A 23,429-nucleotide genomic window follows, 5' to 3' on the forward strand; every position below is an offset into this window, starting at 1 on the left:
CTCAATTGAGCCAAGAAAGCACTCAGTACACTTCACTACATCACCAAATGGCTGGACAAACAACAACCTTGGTTTAACATGGCTTCACCAAGTCTTTGATCACTACACAAAGCCCAAAAACCGCAGAAAGTGGCGGTTATTGATCATTGATGGGCACGGTAGCCACGTTACAAAGGATTTCATCAACTATTGCGATAAAAACAAGATACTTTTGCTCATCTTCCCGCCACACAGTACCCATCGATTGCAGCCGCTCAACGTAGTGTGCTTTGCTCCATTGAGCCACAACTACACCAAAGCCATTGATAAACGTACCCAGAAGGTGCAGGGATGGCTGCCATTGAAGAAGAGCGACTTCTTCCCCTTATTCTGGGAGGCTTGGGTGCAAACTTTTACCAAAACATTGGTGGAGAAGAGCTTCGAAGCAACAGGTCTCTTCCCACAAAACTCTGACAAAGTACTCTCAAAATTCAAGCCAGCAACACCTGCTCCTCCATCAACACCTCCACTGCAAACTACGCTATCAATTCACTCCAGAGAGCCACCGTGGCTCAAAGCAAAGTCGCTGCTTCGCATTGCAGTTAAGCAGAATGACATTGTTGCTGTAGAGGAGCTGAAGCAATACATCCACCACCTTTCTGTTCAGAATTCGCTGCTCCAACATCAGCTAGAGGGTGCAAAAACAGCGCTACAAGAGAAGGAGAAGGTCAAGGATAAGCAGAAAGCGCTGCCGCTGATGTTTTGCAACCCTAATCGGCCTGGCGGAGCAAAGTGGTGGTCACCTTCATGAAAGCGTGAAGCCGATGCTCGTGAGAAAGCTTTTGAGAAGTATCAACAACAACAGGACGCAGAAAAAGTAGCTAAAAAGCAGCGTGAAGAGCACCTCCGTATACTGAAACAGCAGGAAGATGATGCAAAGCGGGCACGTTGTGCAGTGGAGAAGGAAGAGCGTGACCGACAACACGCTGAGGAGCGTGCGGCAATCAATGCCCGCAAAGAGCAAAGATGCAAGGATAAAGAAGCTTGCAACGCTCAAAAAGCCCCCCAGTTGCCTAATAGAGGCAAGCGCAAAGCTTCAAAAGCTCCTTCAGTAACTGCAGCAAAGAAGCGTCGTGTTGCAGGTGCGCAAAGTGCAGGTGGTGCACCGCTGCCTGCACCAATACCTCGCATCCACACCACCTGCAGCGGCCGCACCGCAACTCTATATAATTAATCCTTCACAGGATACTTTTGTATACATTAATACATTACTCTACCAACTTTTCTCACAATAATCGCCTTTATGGGTGGCTGTACAGCCTCATTTTGCTATACTCAGAAAAGTGCTTGGGGTGCGCATCATGCGAAGGTGCGCATCACGCGCACAGACACTGTAGAGTGGAGTTCCTGCACTTGCCATTACAAAAAGACCTTAAGCGAGCAAATGGCTACCGTGTCCGTGCGCGTAATGCACGGATTCGCGTAATGCGCCAAACCACCAAAATAGGTCCACCAAAAATGAGGCTGTAGAGCCACACACAATGGTTATTATCATGAGATTTTCTGGTGGAGTAGTCTATAGACCTATATGAACAAGTTCCTCACTCAAACTTTTGTGGCACTCTGATTGGGCGGCCGCGGCTGTTGTATTTTGCTGGAGGGGATGGGGAGCGAGGCGCAGCAGCAGCACGACTACGGGCAGCTGCACTACCACAATTCTGCTTCTTCCTGGGTGCTGCAACCTCTGAGGCCTTGCGCTTGCCTCTTTGGGACAATTGTATAGGTTTTTTGGTGTTGCGCTCCCTCTGTTGACGCTCTTTTTCGGCCTTGCGTTTGGTAACCTCCTGAGCCTTCTCAGCCTTCCGCTGCTCACGCTCTTCCTTCTCCCTCAACTTCTGCTCACGCCTCTCCTGTGCAATCTTCTCTTTGTACAGCTTATTGGCATGCCTCAGTTCAGCCATCTCTGCTTTTTTGAGCACCTCTGCCTTCTGCTCTTGTTGTTTTGCCTTCTCACGTGCGCGTGCTTTCTCTACTCTACTAGGAGAGTAAAACTCGGCTCCACTGTGGTAGTCCTTGTGATGCTGAAGCTCAAGAGGCTTGCTCTTCTTCTTGTGCTTCTTCTGAGTCTTGAGAACCTCCTTAAGGCCTGTAATCTCGTGGTGGAGGACTGAGTTTTGAACTGAGATGTGGTGGAGTGAGCGCCTGATCTTTTTCAGGTCTTCACTGCCTTTGTCCTTGGCGACTTTGCGCAACAAAGTCTCTGATTTGAGCCAATCCTTGCCGCTGTAGACTGAAGAAGAGCTTCTGTTGCTATCGGAGCCCTCAGGGGTGGGCTTAGCAAATCGCTGGAGGATTACATCGGGTCAGAGGGGTGCTATACCTGTAGCCTCAAAGGACCTGAGTATCAACCCCTGAGTGAACGTACTCATCCACGCCTTCCAGAACAGGTGGAAGAAGTTGCCCTTCTTGATAACCGACAGTCCCTGGCCATGGTGAAGGTGTGTTGTGAGCTCCTTCGAGTACGCTGTTGAGAGAAGCTTGAACATCACCACATCAAGTGGCTGGAGTGTGTGGGTTGAATGAGGAGGAAGTATAGCCAAGAGTATCCTGTTCTGATCGCAGTAGTTGATGATGTCACGAAGATGCTACGAGTAGGCCCTTTAGGACTCGCTAGGAGTCTAAATCAATTACTACGTACGGTCTCTAAGTAGGTACAAGACATTGTGTACCAAACAGAACTCTACCAGCAATAGTCTATATACTTACGTGTGGGTTTGTTTGGTTACCGGTTAATAATTGGAACTGAGTTGGATAGGTATCGGGGTTGCAAGTCCTAGAGCGGGGCTTGCAGAATTCTAATATTCCCGCTTCGGAGGTTACAGGCCCGCTCCGGAGGTGACCGGAGGTTGTACGTCCGCTTTGGAGGTGTGTAAGGACGCTGGGGATTTGGTGCGTATGGTCAGGGACAGTACAGAGCGGATCCGGATATTCTCAGGGGATCTGGAGAGGATACCGTGACAGATGAAATCCATTGTAACGTGAGATCCATGGCCATCTAGAATCAATAGGCGGTACTTTCTTTGTGCTTTCTTCTTGGTATAGCGATCAAACACCTGTTTGAGCCAAGCAAGAGCTACCTTGTTGTTTGTCCAGCCTGAAGGTGACAAGGAAACAAAAACAGAGTGTACCCCTGGCTTGATTTCCTCCACCCAGCTTGACTGTATAGTGTTGTTGGTAGACTTGTATAGGAGGCCTGGTGGCAGTGCCAATCCATCCCCACACACACACGCTATAAGCGTCACCCAGGCACAATTACCATCTTGAGTAGTTGCTGTAACCTCCTTCTTCTCCCACATACGTCTACTGAAGACGTGCTTGGTCCTGGTGGTGACTCCGATCATAAAGCCCTTCTCATCCATATTGTATGTGTGCTCAGCGTCAACGTCATATTGGGCGATTTTGGACTGCAACAGGTCGAAATAGAGCTTGTACTTGGTATACAAATCGGCGTTGTGGCGATTGCTGTCCATACCTGTTGAGTATTGAGAGATGAGATGGATTGAGTGGTTGTTGATGAAGCGGGTAACCCAGCTCTCGCTGACTGGCTCTGTGGCTATTGATGATGCAAAATTTGCTATCATTTCCCTTGTAGGAGGTAGACGGCAAGCTGTAAGCTCCTCTATATACTTGACAAGCTTGTCCTCCTGTTGTGGAGTGAGCTTTTGTTGTGCAATTGCCTTCTCTTCACACAATCGTGTCTCGTGTCAATATTTTTGAGACAGGGTTGAGCGCACAACCTTATGTTTTTTAGCCAGCGCTGTCCACGGGATTTTATCACATGGTATCATAGAGTCTATCTCTTCAAAGGCAGATTTCATAGTCATTGTGGCGTTGAGTAATTGTACAGTGAAGTATGGGTACAAAAAGGTGGTTCGGCGCATTACGCGAATCCGCGCATTACGCGCACGGACACGGTACCCGTGATTCTGCCGCCGCTATCTCGTGCCGCCGGACTTCAGATGATGTGCTCAGGCTTTCAAGAAAGCTATCATATCCCGCCGCCCATCCACGCGCTGATGCACAACGGATGAGAGAACGGGTTTCGGACTTTCCCTCCTTGACTCCCACGTCTTTGCATTTCTTTCGACGGATTCGACCTACCATGCAGAGCACTAGGGTCGGCAAAACGTCTGCACCGTACGGACACGCATGCGTACACTGCGTCAAATCGAAGTCTCGATGCATGTTTCGCGACGGAGGACCTTGCGAAAGGTGAGTGAAGTTTCGTATGCTGAGAACCGGACCAGTATCCGGGTTCCTATAACGTCTTGTGTACCGTAACATCTCTGTCTGAAGGCTTCCGCAAAGGTCTGCAGCCTCAGTGCTGTGGAATTATGATTGACGCCACCGTAGATGCCATAGACTCAGTAAAGAATGCAGTCCTTCAACAACCGTGCGCAAGAAAGCCGCGAAGCGAACTACAGTCTCCAAACGTGCACAGCTGGAGGACAAAATGGATGTCCTTGTAACTCTCCTGCGGACACAACAAGTAGTCAACCCACAAGATCGATCGACGGACCAACAATTCATCACGCCTGGCTCGCTTGACCTCTCAACCAGGCAAAACATGACCGAGATACTGTGCGACAGTGACCTTACGGATCAAGACCTTGCCGACTTTCAACAGCTTCACTTGCCACATTTTCCTTTCGTCTATCTACCATCACACATATCTGCGAAGCAGCTACGCCAGGAGAAGCCAATATTGTCTTTGGCTATAAAGACTGTCGCAAACAAGGCATGTATTCGACAGGCTGAGCTGAGCGGAAAACTACGCACGGAAGTAGCTCTGAAGTTGACTGTAAATGGAGAGAGGACTCTTGACATACTACTCAGCATGCTCACGTGCATAGCATGGTAATTTCGTATTCTGATCTAAAAACTCGTCACTGAAGTTTTACAGGTCCGTCTACTTTACGTCGGGAAAGAAGTTTTTGGTTATGTTTTCCGGCCTTGCGCGATCATTAGCAAGTGATCTCAGGGTAGATAGGCCAAGGTATCAGTCTCGGTGTCCTTCTCTAGCGCCAGCTTGCGAAGAAGGAATCGTGCAATCCATCGAAAGCAGGCGCACATTGCTTGCGTGTTATGCACTTACTGCCATGTAAGTCTGACAGTACCCTGGCGACCTCCCTGCTTACCTATGCTGCAGTATCTCAATGACGTTCAAAATCGAAATGATGACATGGTCGTCTCAGCTTGAAGAGAGTTGCTCGAAGCTAGCACTTGAAGCAGAGACCCAAGGCGATGCGATCCTCGTTGCGATCGTCCGTATATCGCGGGTTTATCTTCAAGCGACTGAGATTCACCGCTTCTTGTCCGGCAATAATGGCGGGCATGCCACTATGCATATTGAGCCCCTAAAAAACTCATTGGAAGAAGTCAGGCATTCACTTTCCGAGAGACTGAAGCGTCACGGTACGTAAGATCTTTGTACATCTCCAGAAGTTCTTGTTGATGGTAAAATTCAGAAGCCGTCATGACTTATATCTTCGCTGCTGAAGTCGGCATATACGAGCTTTCCATTCTACATCCATCCACTCCGGCCTCTTAATCTAGCGCGATCCTCGACCATAAACGTACAGAGCATCTCATGGCTTGCCTACAAACCTGTCACGCTTGTACAGAAGTTTACCTGAGCTCTGACTTGATCAATTCGACTACCCCGTCAGGTACGTTACGCCCAACTTCGGCCTGGTGATGCACACGCTGATTTCGTTCGTCAATCAGGGCTCCTATTCTCGTACTGTCTCAACACGCTTCACAAGCTGTCAACGCTGCAAGATCCGATGTGGGATACTGCCTTAGTCAGGCAGACTGTAGATGTTGTGAGCCTACTAGAGCGTTGTGCTGATGCTGTGGAGAAGAGTAACACGCAAGTGAGAGAGAAAACGGGCGAAGATAGCGCTTTCCTAGTGGCGGCAAAAACACTGCGAGAGCTGGCTCACGATTGGCGCACAAACAGTTCTCAAGAGAACCAGGTTGCAAGCGGTTCTGAGCTAGAGAGCTGGGGTGCTGTTGAACCGATAGATCTGTCCCTGATGGAATTTTCCAGTGACTTCTGGTTGAATGTACCATTTCATCTCTGATACTGGCCGAGCGATGTCTCATCTGTTGATGGAAAATCTATTAAAATTTTTCGATAATATTTGAGCCTGACCTGCCTCACACGCGTATAATTCTATACTTTAATTTGTTCGCTTGGTTGCTCTCTTACGCTCCCACTGCACGTGCGGCATGCGACGCGTCATTTATACATTACGAAATTCTCTAGGATGCGTTATGCTAACCATGAAGAACTTTGGAAGCCGATCGATAGTGTAATTACAAGGAGTAGGGTTCACCTCGCCACTGCTTATGCAGGGTTAGCAATGGACGAAAACCACGCGCGCACGGAGATAGCACCATCGGGATTCACAGTTACAACTAAAGCAAATCCCGCCGCGGGCAACAACCACAACAGTTACATATCTTAAAATACGCTTTCGCCTAGTGATCTTGCGCCATTCACTTCGTAGCTTTGCTTCGAGCCTTCCTTGTACTTTCGTCATCATAAGCTTCAGACCTTGTGATTCTTCGGTTTGATTTCAGTCATGGTCACACCCACCCCATCTCCAACCACCTCTGCGAAACCGATAACGCCAGTCGTACCTACCACCACAAATGCAAGCTGTGGGATGACCACAAAGACTCTTAAAGGTCACAAGCTCGCCATCCTCATTGGTAGCATTACCCTCGTGACCTTCCTCGCACTAATCGACACTTCCATCATTGGCACGGTAGGCGCTTAATCGTACAATCACTGCCTCATCACCATGTGGTCTAACATATTCAGGCTATACCTGCGATAACCACAGACTTCCATTCTTTACCAGACGTAGGATGGTACATCGGTGTATATACGCTCGCATCCGCCACACTGCCACCTCTCTCCGGCAAATTCTATACCCATTTTCCCACTAAAGGTGTTTACTTGTGCTTCGTATTTGTCTTCGAGTTAGGCAGCTTGATATGTGGCATCGCACCTAATAGCACAGCTTTCATCGTCGGTCGTGCAATCGCGGGGCTCGGTGTTGCTGGGTTGATCAATGGGGCATTGAGTATTATAGCCGCCAGTGTGAAGAGGGAGAAGAGTCCTTTGTATACTAGTATCTTGATAGGAGGGTCGCAGGCAGGTGAGCAAAGTCCCAACCTCTCTGCTTTGCGGGTTTTTGTGTTATATTAAGGCCGAGGCTGACTGGATATAGGCATCGTGGTTGGACCATTAATTGGTGGAGCATTGACTGAGCATATGTCATGGAGATGGTGTATGTCAAGTTTCTTATAGAACCCTATACAATGGCGGTCTTTTCAAGAGAACCAGACTAAACATAAACAGGCTTTTATATCAATTTGCCCATCGGTGGCATCGCAGCAGTCATATTTGCTCTAATCAATGTTCCGGACGACCTGAACAAGGAAGCCTTCTCTTTGCAGCTCGTGCGCAGAGTCGTTCCACGACTTGATCTCTGTGGCTTCTTGTTGTTCGTTCCGGCAATCGTGATGATCCTCCTTGCGCTACAGTTCGGCTCCGGAAATACCTTCGCGTGGAAAAGCGCCACACTTATCAGCCTGTTTGTCGGTGGTGCGGGGATGGCAATCATCTTCATACTCTGGGAGCGACACATGGGCGAGCGAGCCATGCTTCCAGGTGGCTTGATCAAGCAGCGCACTATCTGGACAAGCTGCGTATACGGGATGTGCTAATTATGCTGCGTTATAATAGCAAGCAACTTCCTTCCTACGTATTTTCAGGCGGTAAAAGGCGACAGTCCCACGATGAGTGGAGTGCACGTCTTACCAAGCATCTTAAGCCTGTTATTATGTGTCGTAATCTCAGGAGCACTCAGTAAGCTGACCCAGCATTCTTTTGGCGACATTGATTAACAAACGTAGTGACAAAATTCGGATACTACCTACCTTGGGCTTTCGCTAGTGCCATTGTACTGACTGTCGGAAATGGACTTATTTCGACCTTTTCACCAACGACAATAGTCGCGCACTGGGTTGGCTTCCAAATACTTATCGGTGCAGGACGGGGCCTGGGAATGCAAACTGTCAGTTCCGAAAATACTCAAATGTACACATCAGACATGATAGCTGATGACTCATAGCCTCTCATTGCAGTCCAAAATGCAGTCTTACCTCGACAGGTCCCAATTGCCATGGCTTTCTTGGTCTTTCTCCAGAACCTCGGTACGTCGATCGGTATCGTGCTCAGAAATACGATATTTGCGCAGACTCTCACCGATAAGATCCCGAAATATGCGCCTTCGGTATCTACTGAGGCAGCTTTGAATGCAGGCTCGAATCCCGGCGCGATCCGGCATTTGGTTGATGGGCACGAATATGAACTCAACGGCGTCTTGCTAGCGTACTCAGAAGGTTTCAGGAATATCTTCTTCTTCCTGGTGGGCATTTCCAGTATTGCAGTACTTGTTAGCATCGGCATGGGTTGGGTAGACGTAGGAAAGAGGGCAGAGGAGAAGGACATAGTGGCGGAAGTTGGAGGAAACCAGAACGAGAAAGCGGACGGAAAGAAGATGGGTGACACTTAGTGACGAAGTATTAACAGCTATTATCAATACCCTGGAGAAGAACCATGAAGATAGGTCTTGGGGCTAAGGTTAGACCCAACCTTGAGAAATAGAATTTGGTGTTCAAAGTCCCAATCTAAAAAAGAGCACATTACAAGTCAAACACACTTCTCCAAATTGCAATCCAAGTTGTGGTAGTTGAGTTATTTGTGTTGGAAGGTGGTGATGCCGTGTTGCTGAGACCCAATTTGGCAAGGCATGCTTAGCAAGGTGCTACGTAGGCCAAAAAGAGTTACGAGTTGAATGCGCAAACCCAATAGGTTATTGACTGAATGTCTGCCTGTGAGGCACACATCTTAGCCCTACTGCGCTACACAGACCAAGAAGGTACAGTACTGCTGTAGATAGCAGGTACTGGGAGCTGAACAGTATATACCTGTGACACTAATGCATGTGTCAGAAACATGAACTGTGAAGGTGGGATTGTTGGGTTTTGTAGGCTGATACCACACACGGCAGGACGGTCATGAAGGTGGCCAGTGCCCTGCCGTACCACAACAGTACAACTCATGTGGTTGCGCTAGCCGTCGGTAAGGCTGTTACAATCCTACATCCCGCAATAGGATGGCAGAAGCAATGAGTAACCACCAACCAAACATGGGGGACCTGGGGGAAGGCACAGCACAACAAGGCTGCCCGGCTGGCGCCTAATGGGTTCAGGTAGACTCACATGACAAGCTTGTCAACAAACAAGGTCACGTGAGCGCTTGTCAACAAACAAGTTCACATGAGCACTTGTCAATGGACAAGGTCATGTGAGCGCTCGTGTCACGGGTATTTCCCCTTACATGTACCAGCTAGCTCTCGGACAGACTCTGGAGCTGGGCCGGAGGCTCATGGGCCACCTGTATATATTGTTGCGGTATCAGATTGCTGCAATATACGTTGCACATGAGCCTCAATACACACGGTTGTAACGGGTCATGTTTAGCACGTTTCAAGCCATGTATGTATCGCCACCTCCTAGCTAGATATCAACATAGCGCAGTATTCCATCGACCCGATAGTCCTACGTTATCGTTTACCGTAGCTATCAGTATTCTACAGTGGCCGTTGCCGCTACATATATTCCTCACAAACCTTGAGGATCAACCGACAAGGATTTGTCTAATCTCATCCCATTTGGCCCCAGATGGCCCCAATCCATCCTGTGTCCGATTGCCTGCCTACAGTGACCTCACAGAACGAGAAGGATATTCAATAAAACTGGTTATAAAGCTATGACATAGGAGCAAATATGATTCAATAAGGAAAAGAAGAAGTGTAAAAGTATGTAAATTCACAGTTCTAGAGATCCGCAATTGACGGGCATCTGTTCTTTGAACCCTTCTGCCTCTTCTGCCACTTTGCATCAGGGAAAACAACATGGCTGTGGTCGCGCTATGGCGCCAAGCACAAGTGCGTCTGACGGAGATAAGCTCAGAGTACATATTCTCCAAGCACAAACATCCTGGAAACCTAGCACAATGTGCTTCTCAACCAGGTCTTTTGCCGTAACAATCGTGAACTGGGAAGAGCTTGGTTGGAGGTGACAGAGCGGGTGTGAAAGGCAAAATGGTTTCTGGCGCGGCGTGCGAGATGATTGCTGGCACAACCACAATCGTCGTATTTCTCTTGCCACAAAGTGCAGGGCGATAGAGAAGAGCCTAGAGAATAAGAGTGTATTAAATGCAAATACATAGATGGATGTGGGGAAGTTGGGTTGGGATAGAAGGTGGATTCATCTCGCTGAGGGGCTTTACTCGCTTACGGGCGATGCCTATCCTAGCGATCGGGTCATGTATCGTGTCCATGAGACGCAGGATACCTTGACTCTCGCTCAGCTAGAAGAGAATTCTCGCCGTTCTGCAAGCGTTCTAGTCGAACAGCTCGGAATCGGAGTGGGTGATGTGGTCACCATTTTTGCTCTCAACTCGGTCAGTCTTAAAACTGACAATAGGTGAAGCCAGGGACGCTAACGCGAGCCAACTTCTAGATCCAATACCTAGTCGCTTTCTTGCGCTGTCTGGCAGCCGAAGCATTTGCTTCACCTATCGCCCATCAAAAATATCTCGACGTCAAGGCTCTGGTCTCAAGAGTCCAGAGCGTCGATACAAAGTTGTTGATCACGGACCGCACTTTGTACCCTACCATCAAAGAAGTTGCAGCTCTGTGTGAAAACATCAGAGTAGTCAGTATCGACAACAATACCGATGTTCCCTGTATGGAGCAACTCATGGCTCACGGTGACCCTGCTTTCAATGCTTTCCATTTGGACACCGTATATGCCGCGGAATCGCACACAGCCATGATCTTCCGAACGAGTGGTTCAACGGGAGTTATCAAATCTGTGCTCATGCCTCATCTCCATTGGAACGTCAACACGCTCACAACCGCTCTTACCGTTCCGGAGGACACAAACAGTGGAAAAAGATATGTGGATTGCCACACTGCCTTTCGCTTACGTAATCACCGCCAAACTTTACATGGGCCTAAACCCCCTGTTAGAAATACCGGTCATTATACTCTTGCAACCCTTCAATCGGACAGCACTGTCACTCATCGATACGTACAACATTACATTTCTCTTTGTGACACCGCCACTAGCCGTCGAGATCGCCAAGAATGATGTCCATGGAAGCTTTGACAGCATCAAGTGGCTTCTCTCGACAGGCGCTCCAATCCATACCAGCATCAGGGAAGCAATCCAGCACAAATTCCACGAGACGCGGTTAGCGCTAGAATGGGCGTCGACGGAGACGCTCCTCATTGCTTTACAATTCGATGGTGTGCCCTACCCTCCAGGATCGAGCGGCAGCCTTGTCAACGGCATGGAAGCGCGCGTGGGGAGCCTGCAAACTGGCGAAGAACTAGGTCCTAATGAGAAAGGGGAGATTCTTGTGCGAAACAGTTTGTGCAAGTTTGCGGGCTACCTCAACAATGCTGCAGCTATCAATGGCTTTGACGTTGATGGCTGGTACCACAGCGGCGACGTGGGCTATATTGACGAGAACAGCAATGTTTTCATCATTGACCGTGTCAAACAATTTCTGCGCGTCGGTGACGGCTACGGCACGCATCTTGTGCCCGGCGAGCTGGAGGCTGCGCTGTTCGACCATCCCGCAGTTGGCATGGCCGTCGTCGTTGGAATCCGTAACGAGGCCACGCAGCTTGAGCATCCAACTGCGTTTGTTGTTTTGCGTACCAACTACGTCTTGGGCAAATCGCACATCCCGGACCTCGCTGCTGAGTTGCAACGCTTTGTGGAGGTAAAACTTGGCACGTTCAAGAGGCTTTCTGGTGGTGTCTACTTTGTGGAGAAATATCCGCAGACTGGATTCAAGGTTGATAGACGTATGCTAGCGTCGTTAGCAGACCCTAAGACTGCGATGGCGAATCCTGCTGGAGTGATCAAAGTAGCAATGGCGTAGGTACTTTCCATCTATCAAGCACTGTATTGCGTTCAATTCTTGGCCTGTCTGGTAGTGTTGCGATTCGGCGGCTGCAACGTCAGAGGTATCATCGCGAGTGAACATCTCCGCTGTTGGTGTTCACGCTAACAAACCGACATTGCCGCCAGGAATTTCGCACGCTGCAGGCACCAAGGCTTCGAACTTGAATAGACGTTGTTGCAGCTTCATTGAAGATGCGCTATCAAGGTGCTTGGATTTTGCCACGTCGGGTGCCTGTAGCTTGGGGGTACTTTGAGGGCGGTATACAGCTGACAAAATCTCCGGTTGGTGGCATCCACACTTGGGAATAATCAAGTATACTTGCAATTCTCAAACTTCCTTCGGCCAAATCTCTCAAACCCTTCAAATCAAATCTGCCCATATAAACCTGGTTGTAAATCAAGTCTGAGAGGTCGATTTGATTTGTGGATTGATGGATTTGATGGATTGATCGCTGCTGTGGTGTCATGAGCAATCTGAAAGGCTTACGGATCCGACTTTTTTGTCTTTGGCCTCTTATTTGCCCGGTCCGGAGAAGCATCGTGGTAATCAAACCATCGCATGCTACGCCTCTGCAGAGAAATCCATAAGCTGGGATCCAGCAGAAGGCGGGGATTCCTGAGTCGGAGTTTGAGCCTGCAGGGGTGGTATTGCCTCTTACTTGTTGGCCATTTAATAGCAAGTATGAGTGGCAGCTCCCGGCCGCATATCCTAGTCCGACAGCCGTCCACGCGAAGGTGCACGCATCTCACCGCGACCTGTTGCGCCATAATGTGCCGCTGGGCGGGGGATGAGAAGAAAGTGGCGACCGCGTCCGCACGCAACACGCGGCAAGCCCTCGCCTTTTTTCCGCTGCGTGCCGTCCTGGCCGTCCTCTATGTGATACACCCTGTCTTCGCCATCTGGGACAGAGGCCATGTGGTTGTTTGCTACCCGCTTTTCTCCCTTGTCGTGTAATTACTCTCGGGGGCATTGTTGTGCAGCTGCTGCTGATTTGCCTTCAGGGCCGCAGCCCAGTCCAATACGCCCACCCGAGCGAGCAGTACATATTTCTAGCCGCGGAGGAGACTGCGAAATGAGCTGCCGGTCTGTTGGACGGAATTGCATATGTGTGTGAGGAAGCTCGAGGAGAGGGAGGTGTGCAGCACACGGCATGTCACGACGAACTGCTCATGGCAAAAGCCTCAGGCTGACGAGATGGACGGGGGCGATGTTACTGTTGTTGCGCGACTGGGGGTATCGCAGAAAGCGTCCCTGCGCTACCTACCGACCCGCGGGCTCTAGCTCGTGCAAGCGGACACTCCCCTGCAAAAAAACTCCGAGCGCTGGTCTTGAGTCGAAACACCCATGAACGTAGCCAGGGCAGCAAATTAGGCTCTGGGCAACTTGACGGGGACACACGTACATGCAGTAATCCTCGCGAACATGGCGGCTGAGAGAACAGCAGCAGGCGGAGCAAAACTACGTTGTACGTGCTATGCACGGCGCTTGTTCGAGGAACGGCCAGAGATCACGCAACCGTTGAACCGGTCGAGGTGTGCGATGCACGGCCATCTACGTGAGATCATCTGTCATGGTGTCATGAACTTCACGTCACGCACAGTGCTGAGGATGGAGTGTCCCAGTTCTGCGCTCATACAGCAGAGGCCTGCATGGGCTAAGAACAGATCTGCAACATCATCGCCCACGGCAGCAACGGTCAGGCAATTTGAATCTTGATCGGTCTTGGTATTGTAATTGTGATACCCAGTATAATCAACACTTGCAATATCTGTTATACAAACCGAGATTGTACAAAAAGAACTGCAGTGGATACAACGTGGATCTCATACACAAACAATTGTCACGGACCCATATACCAACCCACTATCAACCCTCCTGTCAAGTATATAAGCAAGTAGACACGCTGCCCTTATGGCATCGTGTTCAACCTCATCAATCAACTTTGTTATTGGAATCTCACTGTTGAAGTCATACTTTAAGCAAAGCTTGTAAGCACTATTTGATTGGTTCTTGAGGATGAACTCTGGTTCTGGAACAGTAGGGGTAAGTTGCCTGGGTGAAACACCTAACGACAGCTTGGGGTAACGATGAGTAGTACAGGCAATCTGTCTAGCTTGAAGGTTGGTTGAGATCCAATGACAAACTTAATTGACAAGGTTGAACACAAACCATAAGGGTTGTGTTCCTACACATATATATACAGTCCACCAGATCTGCTTGTTGACAAGCAGAGTCGGTCCTGGCCAATCCGGATGGATTGTGGTTCGTCAACAAGCATCGTACCATGCTCGTTGACAAGCATCATGTCATGCTCGTTGACAAGCACTCACGTGACATTGTTTGTTGACGAGCTCTGTCATGTGTGTCAGCTCAGCTGAGAGCAATCCCCTAGGCGCCGGCCAGGCGGCCTTGCCTTGCTGCACCTTCCCCCAGGCTTCTGTGTTTGGTTGGTGGTTACTTATTGCCTGTTGTCCTATCGTGGGACGTAGGATCGTAACAAAAGCATGCAGAAGTTGGCGACTGCTCATTGTTGATGGCCACAACTCACACGTAACAAGGAAGTTCATCAACTACTGCGACTCTAATTGCATTCTGCTGTTGATCTTCCCTCCACACAGTACCCACACGCTGCAGCCGCTCAATGTGGTGTGCTTCTCACCACTGGCTTCAAATTACAACAAAGAAGTTGTTGAACACCTTCACAACAGCCAGGCCTTAGCAAGCATTAAAAAGAGCAACTTCTTCCGCCTGTTCCACAAGTCCTGGGTTAATACTTTTCTAAGGACGTTATACTCAAGTCCTTCAAAGCTACAGGCATATTCCCACCAAACCAACACGTTATACTCAATCGATTTGAGAAGGATAAAAGCCAGCTGCCCCGCACGCCTTCTCCATCTGAGGGAAGCTTGGTATTGTGAGAAGGTCAACAAGCAAACTAAACTTAAAGAGGAAGCTATCAAAGCTCAACAGAGGCAAGAGCAAGCCCAGAAGAAGCTACAAGATGAGCAAGAGAAGGAGCAGAGGTGTGTAGAGCGGGTGAGGATGAGAGAAGAGGCTGCGCAGAGGAGAGCTGCTCAAGAAGCCAAGAAACAACGCAAGAAACAAGAGCGCAACGCTGCTAAAACTATACAATTGTCCCAAATAAGTAAGCGTAAGGCTTCACAGAAGCCCCCTACAGAGCCTCAGGTTAAAAAATGACGTGCGCGTAGTGCTATAGTTAGTGGTGCTGCTGCAAGCCTACTCCGGGAAGCTCCCACAACTACCTCCCGCGGCCGCACCTCTAAGCTTCCGCAGCAATATGTATGAGAAAGGTTGGTCACATAGGTTTATAGAATGCTCCACCAAAATATCCTGTGATAATAGCTTTTCTGTGTGGCTCTACAGCCTCATTTTTGTGTTGTGCAACGGGTGGTGATGGCGTCGTCTCGCTGCTGTTATCAGACTCATGGTCCTCACGCTTCGTTCTTCTCGTGTTCGTGTTGATGCCGTACTCCGATAGCACATAGCTGTTCACGTGCGATTTGCTCGTAGCATTCTCTGGGAGGATTTTGTTGAGCAGGTTCTCGAAGAGAAGGCGGAGAGGAGGCAGACTGGCCGCCAGTGTGCCGACAAACACTTTTGTTACTGATAATCGAGAGGTTGACGCCTTCGTAGGCGACGTCCTTGGATTCGTTCAGGGCTTTGATCTCGTAGAGCTTGACGGTGGAGATATTAGTTGCGCTGTGACTCGCGTTAAGCCTGATCTCTTGGCTGAAGGGGTGGCCGCTTACATTAGTCCGAGCAAGAACACTACTCGTATGCCCCACATCGCTCGTCTGGGCAACTGCGCTTTTCTGATGTAGATGAGGGGCGCAGGGGTATAAAAGATCTGATACAATGTTCGAACCAGCACCGAGGTATCCTGTCAATAGCATCAGCCCATGAACCATACCAGAGTTTTGCCTGCTTACCCGATGTCATTTGAGGTTTAGCACTCCAGCAGTATCCTGGCAATTTTGGATTCCAGTGCTTTGCAATCGGATCGCATTCCCCAAACAAGATAATGTATGGGAAAATAACATTCAACCCGATATGAACAACGACTGTCAACCAGATGAACATTCGGTATGTCTTCGAGAAGTTGAGCTTCAGCATGAACGCGCAAATGCTGAATTTGAGTGCCGCCATCGCGGTCAGGTTGAAGTATTGGTCAAACCAGAGATACTCCAAGTACTTTGTGAGATCATCTCTGGTGACAGCCGGGTCCCAAGCATGCTTGCCGGCTCCAATCCATGCTGATATATAGCCAAACGTTGTTCCAACGAGAGCGCAGACCTAGTGTTGCTGTCAGATTATATACATCCGCCACAGAGTCCGCATTGTGTAAATCATCTGCGCAAGTGCAAGAAGCCAGTCGCTCACGTTAACATACCCTTGCTTCTTGATCCTAATGTCATTCCAGATACGAAGTACTACGAGAACCGTACTGAAGAATGCCACGAAAGGGTAACTGAGTTTGATTGCATCGGATCTGTCGTCCAACGGAAGGTCGGCTGATGATGTGGCCCTGTTGGCTCTACCAAATCTGGGCAATGCTGGGCTTTGAAAGACGACTCGAGCGAAGGAACCGCTAGTCACATCATCGTTGGGCTGTTGTTCCTGATATACAGAAATTATAAAGCAGAAGGCTCCAGGGTTTCAGTGAACATGTCGGAGAGCGACAGGCGAGGGTTGCTGTGCCACTCTCAGGAAGCGGGACGACAGAGTCGAAAAAGATTGATGTAGCAGCAAGTAGGATGCGGAAGGTTATTAGACCAAGTATCAAAGACCCATTCCATACTGTCGGTACTCAGCGACTGTACTTTGAGAGTAGCCGCCCGTGCATTGTTGTGCAAGATCTTTTTGCCTGTGGACATGTGCGCATAAATTGCTCTCACTGTCAGGATAAGCTCATTTTGCATCAACTCACCTATGCGTGCATGTGCATGCACGTGTTCCGGAGGGTTTGAATCGCGAAGGGATTTTTTAAATACAAGGTGTTCATTCGTGCGTCACTCCGCGGGGTACCCCACCATCAGGGAATCCCATGCAAGATAATTCCACGAGAAAAGTCTCGCTTTTTGAGGAATTCTTCGACCGCAGTCCGTGTTGGTAGTAGTCAACTGCCACCCTTCAAGCCGAACTGTGCCACATTCTTGCAGCTGTATGCTAGGTCTAAAACGGGTTTGAAGAGGTATTAAGACCAAATCGAGTTTGGTCATAGAAGGCGTCCTGTGGAGATTTGACCAAAACTGACAACTGGATAGAGACGATGGATGCGCTTCCAAAATCAGTCTCCATAATTGTTGTGTCTGTGTCGTGACGTTGCGTTTGGCCGCGTCGGCTGCCGAAGTTTGCCAGAACGACGAGAAAGCACACTGTTGCGTTATTGTAGCAATGCGTTTTCACACATCTGCGCAGAGGCGGAGAACCTTGACTTGTCAGCAAGAGGTGTTTGATGGAGACGGAAGGCGCGCTGCTCCGCTGTATATTTCTAAGGTGCATTAGGCCCTTTTGGCGGTGTGCTCTTGAGTCCGACCAATCACACAACCGTGTGACAACAACACCACGCCCGAACCGACTCGAACCGTCAACCTAACTCCTTCATACCCACCTTGCGTGATGGCACACCATGCAGGTACCATGTCAGGTGCTGGTGCCGTGCGGTGTGAAGGAATTGCGGCATCGGTCTTTCGCTCATGCAACCTCTCTGTGGCAATTGCACCGGACCCACGATACGGATGTCGAGACACCCTGTTCCTCCGCCCACTGGTTTTCTAGAATCGCTGCGCTCGCCCAAATCGAGCAGGCCCAGAGTAGGTCCATGCAAAATTGGGGCCAACATCAGTAGTCCCACTTGCCACGTTCTGCGTCCTCGATGTTGTTGCATGACAGAGGTGCTCTATCTTTCCTCTCACGCTTTAGAGTCTTAGTTCTTCAAGACCTCTGACTCGAGAAAAGCTTCTATAAAAGACCCTGTAGAGGCCGCACAGCATATCTTCCATCATCAGCTCAGCTTCTCGGCCGCTACCTCTTCGTTCACGATGTCACCTAGTCTGAAGAGTCTCGTCACTTTCGCGGCGGCTCTGCCCTTTGTTATAGCAGTACCGGCTGTAAAGAGCGATACTGTATCTTCTATCAGAGGAAAGACCTATGATTATGTGATCGTCGGTGGTGGGCTTACCGGTTTGGTAGTTGCTCATCGCCTGAGTGAGAACAAGTCGCGTAAGTTCGACAGATCTAAGCGTCTTTCGCTGATTAGCTGACTTGATCGACAGATTCTGTCCTCGTTCTGGAGACTGGCCCAATCACAGAGGACATCAACACTATCATCCCTACTCTTGGCAACAACATCAACCACGCTTTGCAGTACAGCATTGACTCGGCACCTGATCCTGGCCTTGGGGGTCTCAGTGTTGGGGTTCTGATTGGCAAAGTCGTTGGAGGTGGCTCAGTCATTAATGGCATGGCATTCGATCGTGCCTCTGCTGCTGACTACGACGCTTGGGAGCAGCTCGGTAATCCTGGCTGGGGCTGGAATGGCCTCCTCCCCTACTTCAAGAAGTCTACTACCTTTACCCCTCCTAAGCTCACCCGCAAGGATTTCAACATTACCTACAATGCCTCTTTCTACGGCACCAATGGCCCACTCCAGGCATCGTTTCCTAACTTCGAGTTCCCTGATGTCAAGGTCATGTGGGAGGCTTTCAGGTCTGAAGGTTACCCCACACCCAGGGAGCACGCTTCAGGTGATGCTGTCGGCGCTACCTGGATTCCCACTTCCCTTGATCCCAAGACTCAGACCCGTTCTGATGCCAGGAGGGCATACTATGACTCTGTTAAGAACCGTACCAATCTGAAGCTCGTCAGCGGTGTCGAAGTTAACGAGGTCCTCTTTGACAGCCTTACTGCTAAAGGTGTTCAGTTCACCACCCTCGCTAATAAGACTGTCTCCAAGGTTTACGCAAAGCGCGAAGTCATCCTTGCCGCCGGCTCTGTGTTCACTCCCAAGATTCTTCAGCTCAGTGGTGTCGGCCCTGCAGATGTCCTTAAGGCTGCCGGTGTCAAGGTCAAGAAGGATCTCGCCGCCGTCGGTGCCAACTTGCAGGATCACCCCAACGCCAACATGTTCTGGTCCACCCAGAACCTGAGCATCCCCAACCCCGGCTTCTCTTCCGACCCTGCTCAGAACGCCTCAGCCTGGGCTCAGTACTATGCCCACCGCATTGGTCCTGTTTGCCAGTCCCACGGTAGTAGTCTTGCTTTCCTGTCTCTTCAGAGCATTACCTCCAACTACAAGCAAATCGTCTCTACCATCAAGGCTCAGAAGTCTACTGACTACCTCCCCGCCGTATACAAGAACAACCCCAACCTCCTGCGTGGTTACGAGGCTGCTAAGTCCATCACCGCCGAGCTCCTCTCCGGAACTAAGGCCGCAGCTGTCGAAATTCCAATGAACGCTTTCGGTCTCGCCATCGCCGCCGTCCAGCGCCCTCTCTCCCGTGGATACGTTGCCCTCAACACGACCAACCCCACTGGCAACCCCATTGTCCAGTTCAACACCTTTCAGAATCCTGCCGACAGGACCATGATGATCGAAGCCGTCAAGTGGACCCGCCGCCATTGGCAAAATCCCATCCTCGCTCGCTTCTTGCCTGCCGAGATCACTCCTGGGGTCGCTGCCCAGACTGATGACGAGATCATCCAAGCCCTGCTCAAGCAGAGCGCGCTTACTGCTACCTTCGCCCACCAGTCTGGCACTTGTGCTATGATGCCTGAAAAGTACGGTGGCTGTGTCAGCAGCGACCTCCGCGTCTATGGCACCAAAAAGCTCAGCATTGTTGACGCTTCTATTATCCCCTTAGTCCCTGCTACTCACTTGCAAGCGACTATGTACGCTATTGCTGAGAAGGCTGCGGATATTATCAAGCTGCGCCACGATTTTCCCGGCCGATAGCACTTAACAAGCTTAAACAACCGTAAGTCACGTTATATCAAATAATGTCGAATGTGGACCTTTTGCTTTTCGTTGTCGGCAGGAAATCGGCGCGGGTAGACGACAAATCACTGGAGACAATTGGATGGTCAGGGAGTGGATCGATACAGCTCTGCGAAAAAACGTGTGGCAATTGATTGTTGGCGTCGTGCACGGAATTGTATCAGTTCAAAGGTAGACTTGTAGAGATACAGCGCATCTTATAACGACCTTGTTTGAGTATACTGCTGCATGATCGCCTTGGCCCCCAACGCCTTACTTGATCGCTACGGTCACGACGCGCATCTGAGTTGCTTTAACGTCCGTTCCTACGAGGCGAGAAACCCACCGTGCCGAGAAATTCGACCAATATCAAATTCACTGACTGCTATACCAATAAGCATAGCGTAATGAATTTATCGCTCAAATTAAACTTAATAAGACATTGTTATGATGCAGTCCAAACCGTGTCATAATTCGACTCGGGCCGCCCGGCACCAGGTACCAATGTAAGCTACTCTGCAAGACTACTTTGCTGCCTGATCCGGTCGGCTGACACAACCGAGATGAATGCACAGACACAGTCGAAGAAGACGATGAAGTGCCATGCTCGATGATCAAGCGATAGAAGTGCAAGAAGAGCCACAAGGAGAAAAGGCTACATTGTGCAAACTCTGCGCTTGCTGTTGCGATTGAAGAGGACATTTTGGAGATAACCTCGGCGATCCCTGCGATCTTCTTGGTTGTTCTCGGCATGGTGGGTTCCTCGCTACGTAGGGACGGACGTTACGGGCGATGCAAGGTGGTTGGACGCATTAGTCATGCCTGCAGCGACTTTCTGGCAGCTCTTTATGACTTGAAATATTTTCCGTGGCTGGCAGCTCGCTCGTGGGATACTAAATCTACAAATAAACTCCAAATGTTGGCTCCCAGTACAAAATATTGTCACTTTATCGCCAGTCTGCAGATAACCAAAGAGTCTATAGTCGTCCGGGCTGGTTGGTTTCAAGAGCGTTTGATTGACGTGGATACCATGGGTCGCCTGCGTCGTGATAGCGAGTCTTCCAACTTGACTTCTGGTTTGGTAGCGGCCCCTTGACAAACTTCGATAGCCATGGTGACACTTGCTATTCGCGTTACACGAGAAGACTGTGAATCCTATCTTTGGTACACGTGTGTCCCTAGGGTTCGAATATGTAGCGGTGTGGACTGCTGTAGAATACTGATAGCTACGGTAAACGATAACGTAGGACTATGGAATACTGCGCTGAATTGTTATCTAGCTAGGAGGAGACGATATATACTGTCCCTGGAACGTGCTAGTCCATAACAGTCCAACCAGGGGTAATTGGGTCCTGTACGGACCGATTGATACCATGACACTCCCCCCCAGCTGCCGTGAGCAACAAAGCTGAACTGTACTTGTCAGTGCCATCCTGTGAGTCCTGCTGGATCCGGTATCTCAGCTTCCTGTGTACCTCCTACAACATAACGTTCTACGCTCTCCAGACCAAGTTGTTCCACAAACTTGTGGTGTTTCTGTCTTACTAGCGTCTTTGTGAGTCTGTCTGCTGGCATGTCTGCAGTTGGACACCAGACAACGTGTAGTTGGTCGTGGTGTACCTCTTGTCTAATCCACATCTGATGGGTATCAATGTGGCGTAGCTTTGTGTGTAGTCTGTCCTCCTGCTTTGTGACTATGTGTGACGGTTTGTGGAGTAAAGCGGTCATGTCTGCCCCGTGTGCTGGTGCAGTGCTCTTGCCTGTTCCAATAGCACTTTCTGTCTGAACGACAGATACGTCATGTAAACAGACCCCGCTGGGGGTCGAGTGAGACAGACAGAACACTGAACAACAGAACAACAGAATATACTGATTTTACTGCTTCGCGCGGTTACCCCTGACTTACTTCCCTGCGCGGTTACACCTTCACTTATTGCATTTACTGCAACAAATCCTCTGCTCAAGTATATACCAAGTAGACACGCTGCCCTTACCGCAGCATGTTCCAGCTCGTCAATCAACTTTGTTATTGGAATTTCACTTGCTCTCAAGCCAGACAGTATACTCTGTACTACTCATTGCAACTAATTGCCACAGTCTTTGACTAGACAACTACCTGACTATTACAAAGGTTATTACAACCCACCTGGATAGTCTACCCCTGACCACCCAAGCTTTGCTTAGGTGACTGTCAACCCCTATGGCTTTCTGTACCTCTGCTCATCCCTAAGAACCAATCGACTAGTGTCTACAAGCTTTGCTTAAGGCACAAATTGTAACAGAGCGTTATCCACTTGTGATTGCCATCTTGGAGAGAGCCCTTCATCTTGCCTTGCTCATAGCGTTGCTTGGAGAAGATGCGCTTGCTCTTGCGCATTATCCCAATTAAGAAGCCCTTCTCATCCATGTTGTACATGTGCTCTGGTTCAACATTGTACTGCTGAAACTTCTGCTGCAACAGCTCAAATAAAGCCTGTATTTGTGTCCAGAATTGGCCTTGTGGCAGCTGGCATTCATTGCCAATACCCATTGTGATATGAGTTGACTTGGATGACACTTAAGGAAGCGGTCAACCCAGTTCTTGCCAATGTATTTCCCACTGATCTCAGTGGCAAAATTGCGTATCATCTCTCTTGTACTGTGTCCGTGCATCGAATGCGCGCAATTGCCGGATGCGCGCGAACGCGATATGCAGCTATTCTTCTCATCACCACAGCACAACAGCAATGACAGGTATTAACAAAGCACGTGCAGAAGTTGAAAATATACCTTCTGGAGATGAGGTCCCGTGGCAAATATAGCTGACAAGCATGGTGTTGTTTGCTCAACTTTGACGCGCAATGTCACAGGTGAGACGTGCCCACAGGAAGACTGGACTATTGCACAGCGTAAACTCAACCCTGAACAAGAGGAGGAACTTGTGAAGTACATAAATAAGTCTTACAGAACGTCACCTACCTCCTACAAGGCAAATGATTGCAAACTTTGCCTCTGAGATTGCTCAGAACACCATCTCCAACAGCTGGGTTACACGCTTTCTTGAGCATCAACACAACCGTCTTATCTCCAAATGGACCAACCCTATGACTGCAGAACGTCACGAAGCAGAGTCCTATGCTAAGTACAAGGAGTACTTTGACATCATTACTCAGAACATTGCTCAGTATAGCATAGAGGTGGAGAATATGTACAACATGGATGAAAAGAGCTTTATGATTGGGGTCATTGGAAAGCAAAAGAGAGTGTTTGCAAAGAGCGCTTTTGAGCGGAAACAGAGTAAACAGTCACTCCATGATGGCAATTGAGAGTGGATAACTATGGTGGCTT

The 23,429-nt window shown here is 49.4% G+C and overlaps 7 protein-coding genes across 7 annotated transcripts; 4 read left to right on the forward strand and 3 right to left on the reverse strand.

Annotated features, from left to right (window-relative positions):
- Positions 1 to 3,482: 3,482 nt before the first annotated feature.
- On the reverse strand, positions 3,483 to 3,713 carry BU25DRAFT_308272 (uncharacterized protein; the record flags this gene model as incomplete). Its single annotated transcript, XM_033702090.1, has 1 exon — positions 3,483 to 3,713. A coding segment is annotated over one exon (231 nt), but the record flags the coding sequence as incomplete, so codon positions are not given.
- A 1,668-nt stretch (positions 3,714 to 5,381) lies between these two features.
- Positions 5,382 to 6,125, forward strand: BU25DRAFT_435520 (uncharacterized protein; the record flags this gene model as incomplete). The annotated part of the gene is made up of 3 exons (XM_033708923.1): positions 5,382 to 5,458; positions 5,596 to 5,708; positions 5,767 to 6,125. 3 exons carry the CDS (start codon positions 5,382 to 5,384, stop codon positions 6,123 to 6,125), a joined length of 549 nt encoding a protein of 182 aa, XP_033555682.1.
- Positions 6,126 to 6,629: 504 nt separating this feature from the next.
- BU25DRAFT_482879 (efflux pump protein) lies at positions 6,630 to 8,633 on the forward strand (the record flags this gene model as incomplete). The annotated part of the gene is made up of 7 exons (XM_033711146.1): positions 6,630 to 6,815; positions 6,872 to 7,211; positions 7,284 to 7,343; positions 7,415 to 7,775; positions 7,806 to 7,924; positions 7,972 to 8,132; positions 8,190 to 8,633. 7 exons carry the CDS (start codon positions 6,630 to 6,632, stop codon positions 8,631 to 8,633), a joined length of 1,671 nt encoding a protein of 556 aa, XP_033555683.1.
- Positions 8,634 to 10,037: 1,404 nt separating this feature from the next.
- BU25DRAFT_452728 (acetyl-CoA synthetase-like protein) lies at positions 10,038 to 12,098 on the forward strand (the record flags this gene model as incomplete). Its single annotated transcript, XM_033709807.1, has 4 exons — positions 10,038 to 10,070; positions 10,355 to 10,588; positions 10,648 to 11,116; positions 11,160 to 12,098. 4 exons carry the CDS (start codon positions 10,038 to 10,040, stop codon positions 12,080 to 12,082), a joined length of 1,659 nt encoding a protein of 552 aa, XP_033555684.1. The 3' UTR covers positions 12,083 to 12,098.
- Positions 12,099 to 12,305: 207 nt separating this feature from the next.
- On the reverse strand, positions 12,306 to 13,021 carry BU25DRAFT_452729 (uncharacterized protein; the record flags this gene model as incomplete). The annotated part of the gene is made up of 2 exons (XM_033709808.1): positions 12,306 to 12,739; positions 12,856 to 13,021. 2 exons carry the CDS (start codon positions 13,019 to 13,021, stop codon positions 12,306 to 12,308), a joined length of 600 nt encoding a protein of 199 aa, XP_033555685.1.
- A 2,309-nt stretch (positions 13,022 to 15,330) lies between these two features.
- Positions 15,331 to 16,636, reverse strand: BU25DRAFT_482906 (uncharacterized protein; the record flags this gene model as incomplete). The annotated part of the gene is made up of 4 exons (XM_033711147.1): positions 15,331 to 15,826; positions 15,877 to 16,007; positions 16,057 to 16,420; positions 16,514 to 16,636. Coding segments are annotated over 4 exons (627 nt in total), but the record flags the coding sequence as incomplete, so codon positions are not given.
- Positions 16,637 to 18,107: 1,471 nt separating this feature from the next.
- Positions 18,108 to 20,081, forward strand: BU25DRAFT_482908 (GMC oxidoreductase; the record flags this gene model as incomplete). Its single annotated transcript, XM_033711148.1, has 2 exons — positions 18,108 to 18,349; positions 18,403 to 20,081. Exons 1-2 carry the CDS (start codon positions 18,169 to 18,171, stop codon positions 20,079 to 20,081), a joined length of 1,860 nt encoding a protein of 619 aa, XP_033555687.1. The 5' UTR covers positions 18,108 to 18,168.
- Between the last annotated feature and the right edge of the window lie 3,348 nt (positions 20,082 to 23,429).

This window comes from Macroventuria anomochaeta, assembly GCF_010093625.1.
Source record: "Macroventuria anomochaeta strain CBS 525.71 unplaced genomic scaffold BU25scaffold_55, whole genome shotgun sequence".
NCBI classification, from domain to species: domain Eukaryota; kingdom Fungi; phylum Ascomycota; class Dothideomycetes; order Pleosporales; family Didymellaceae; genus Macroventuria; species Macroventuria anomochaeta.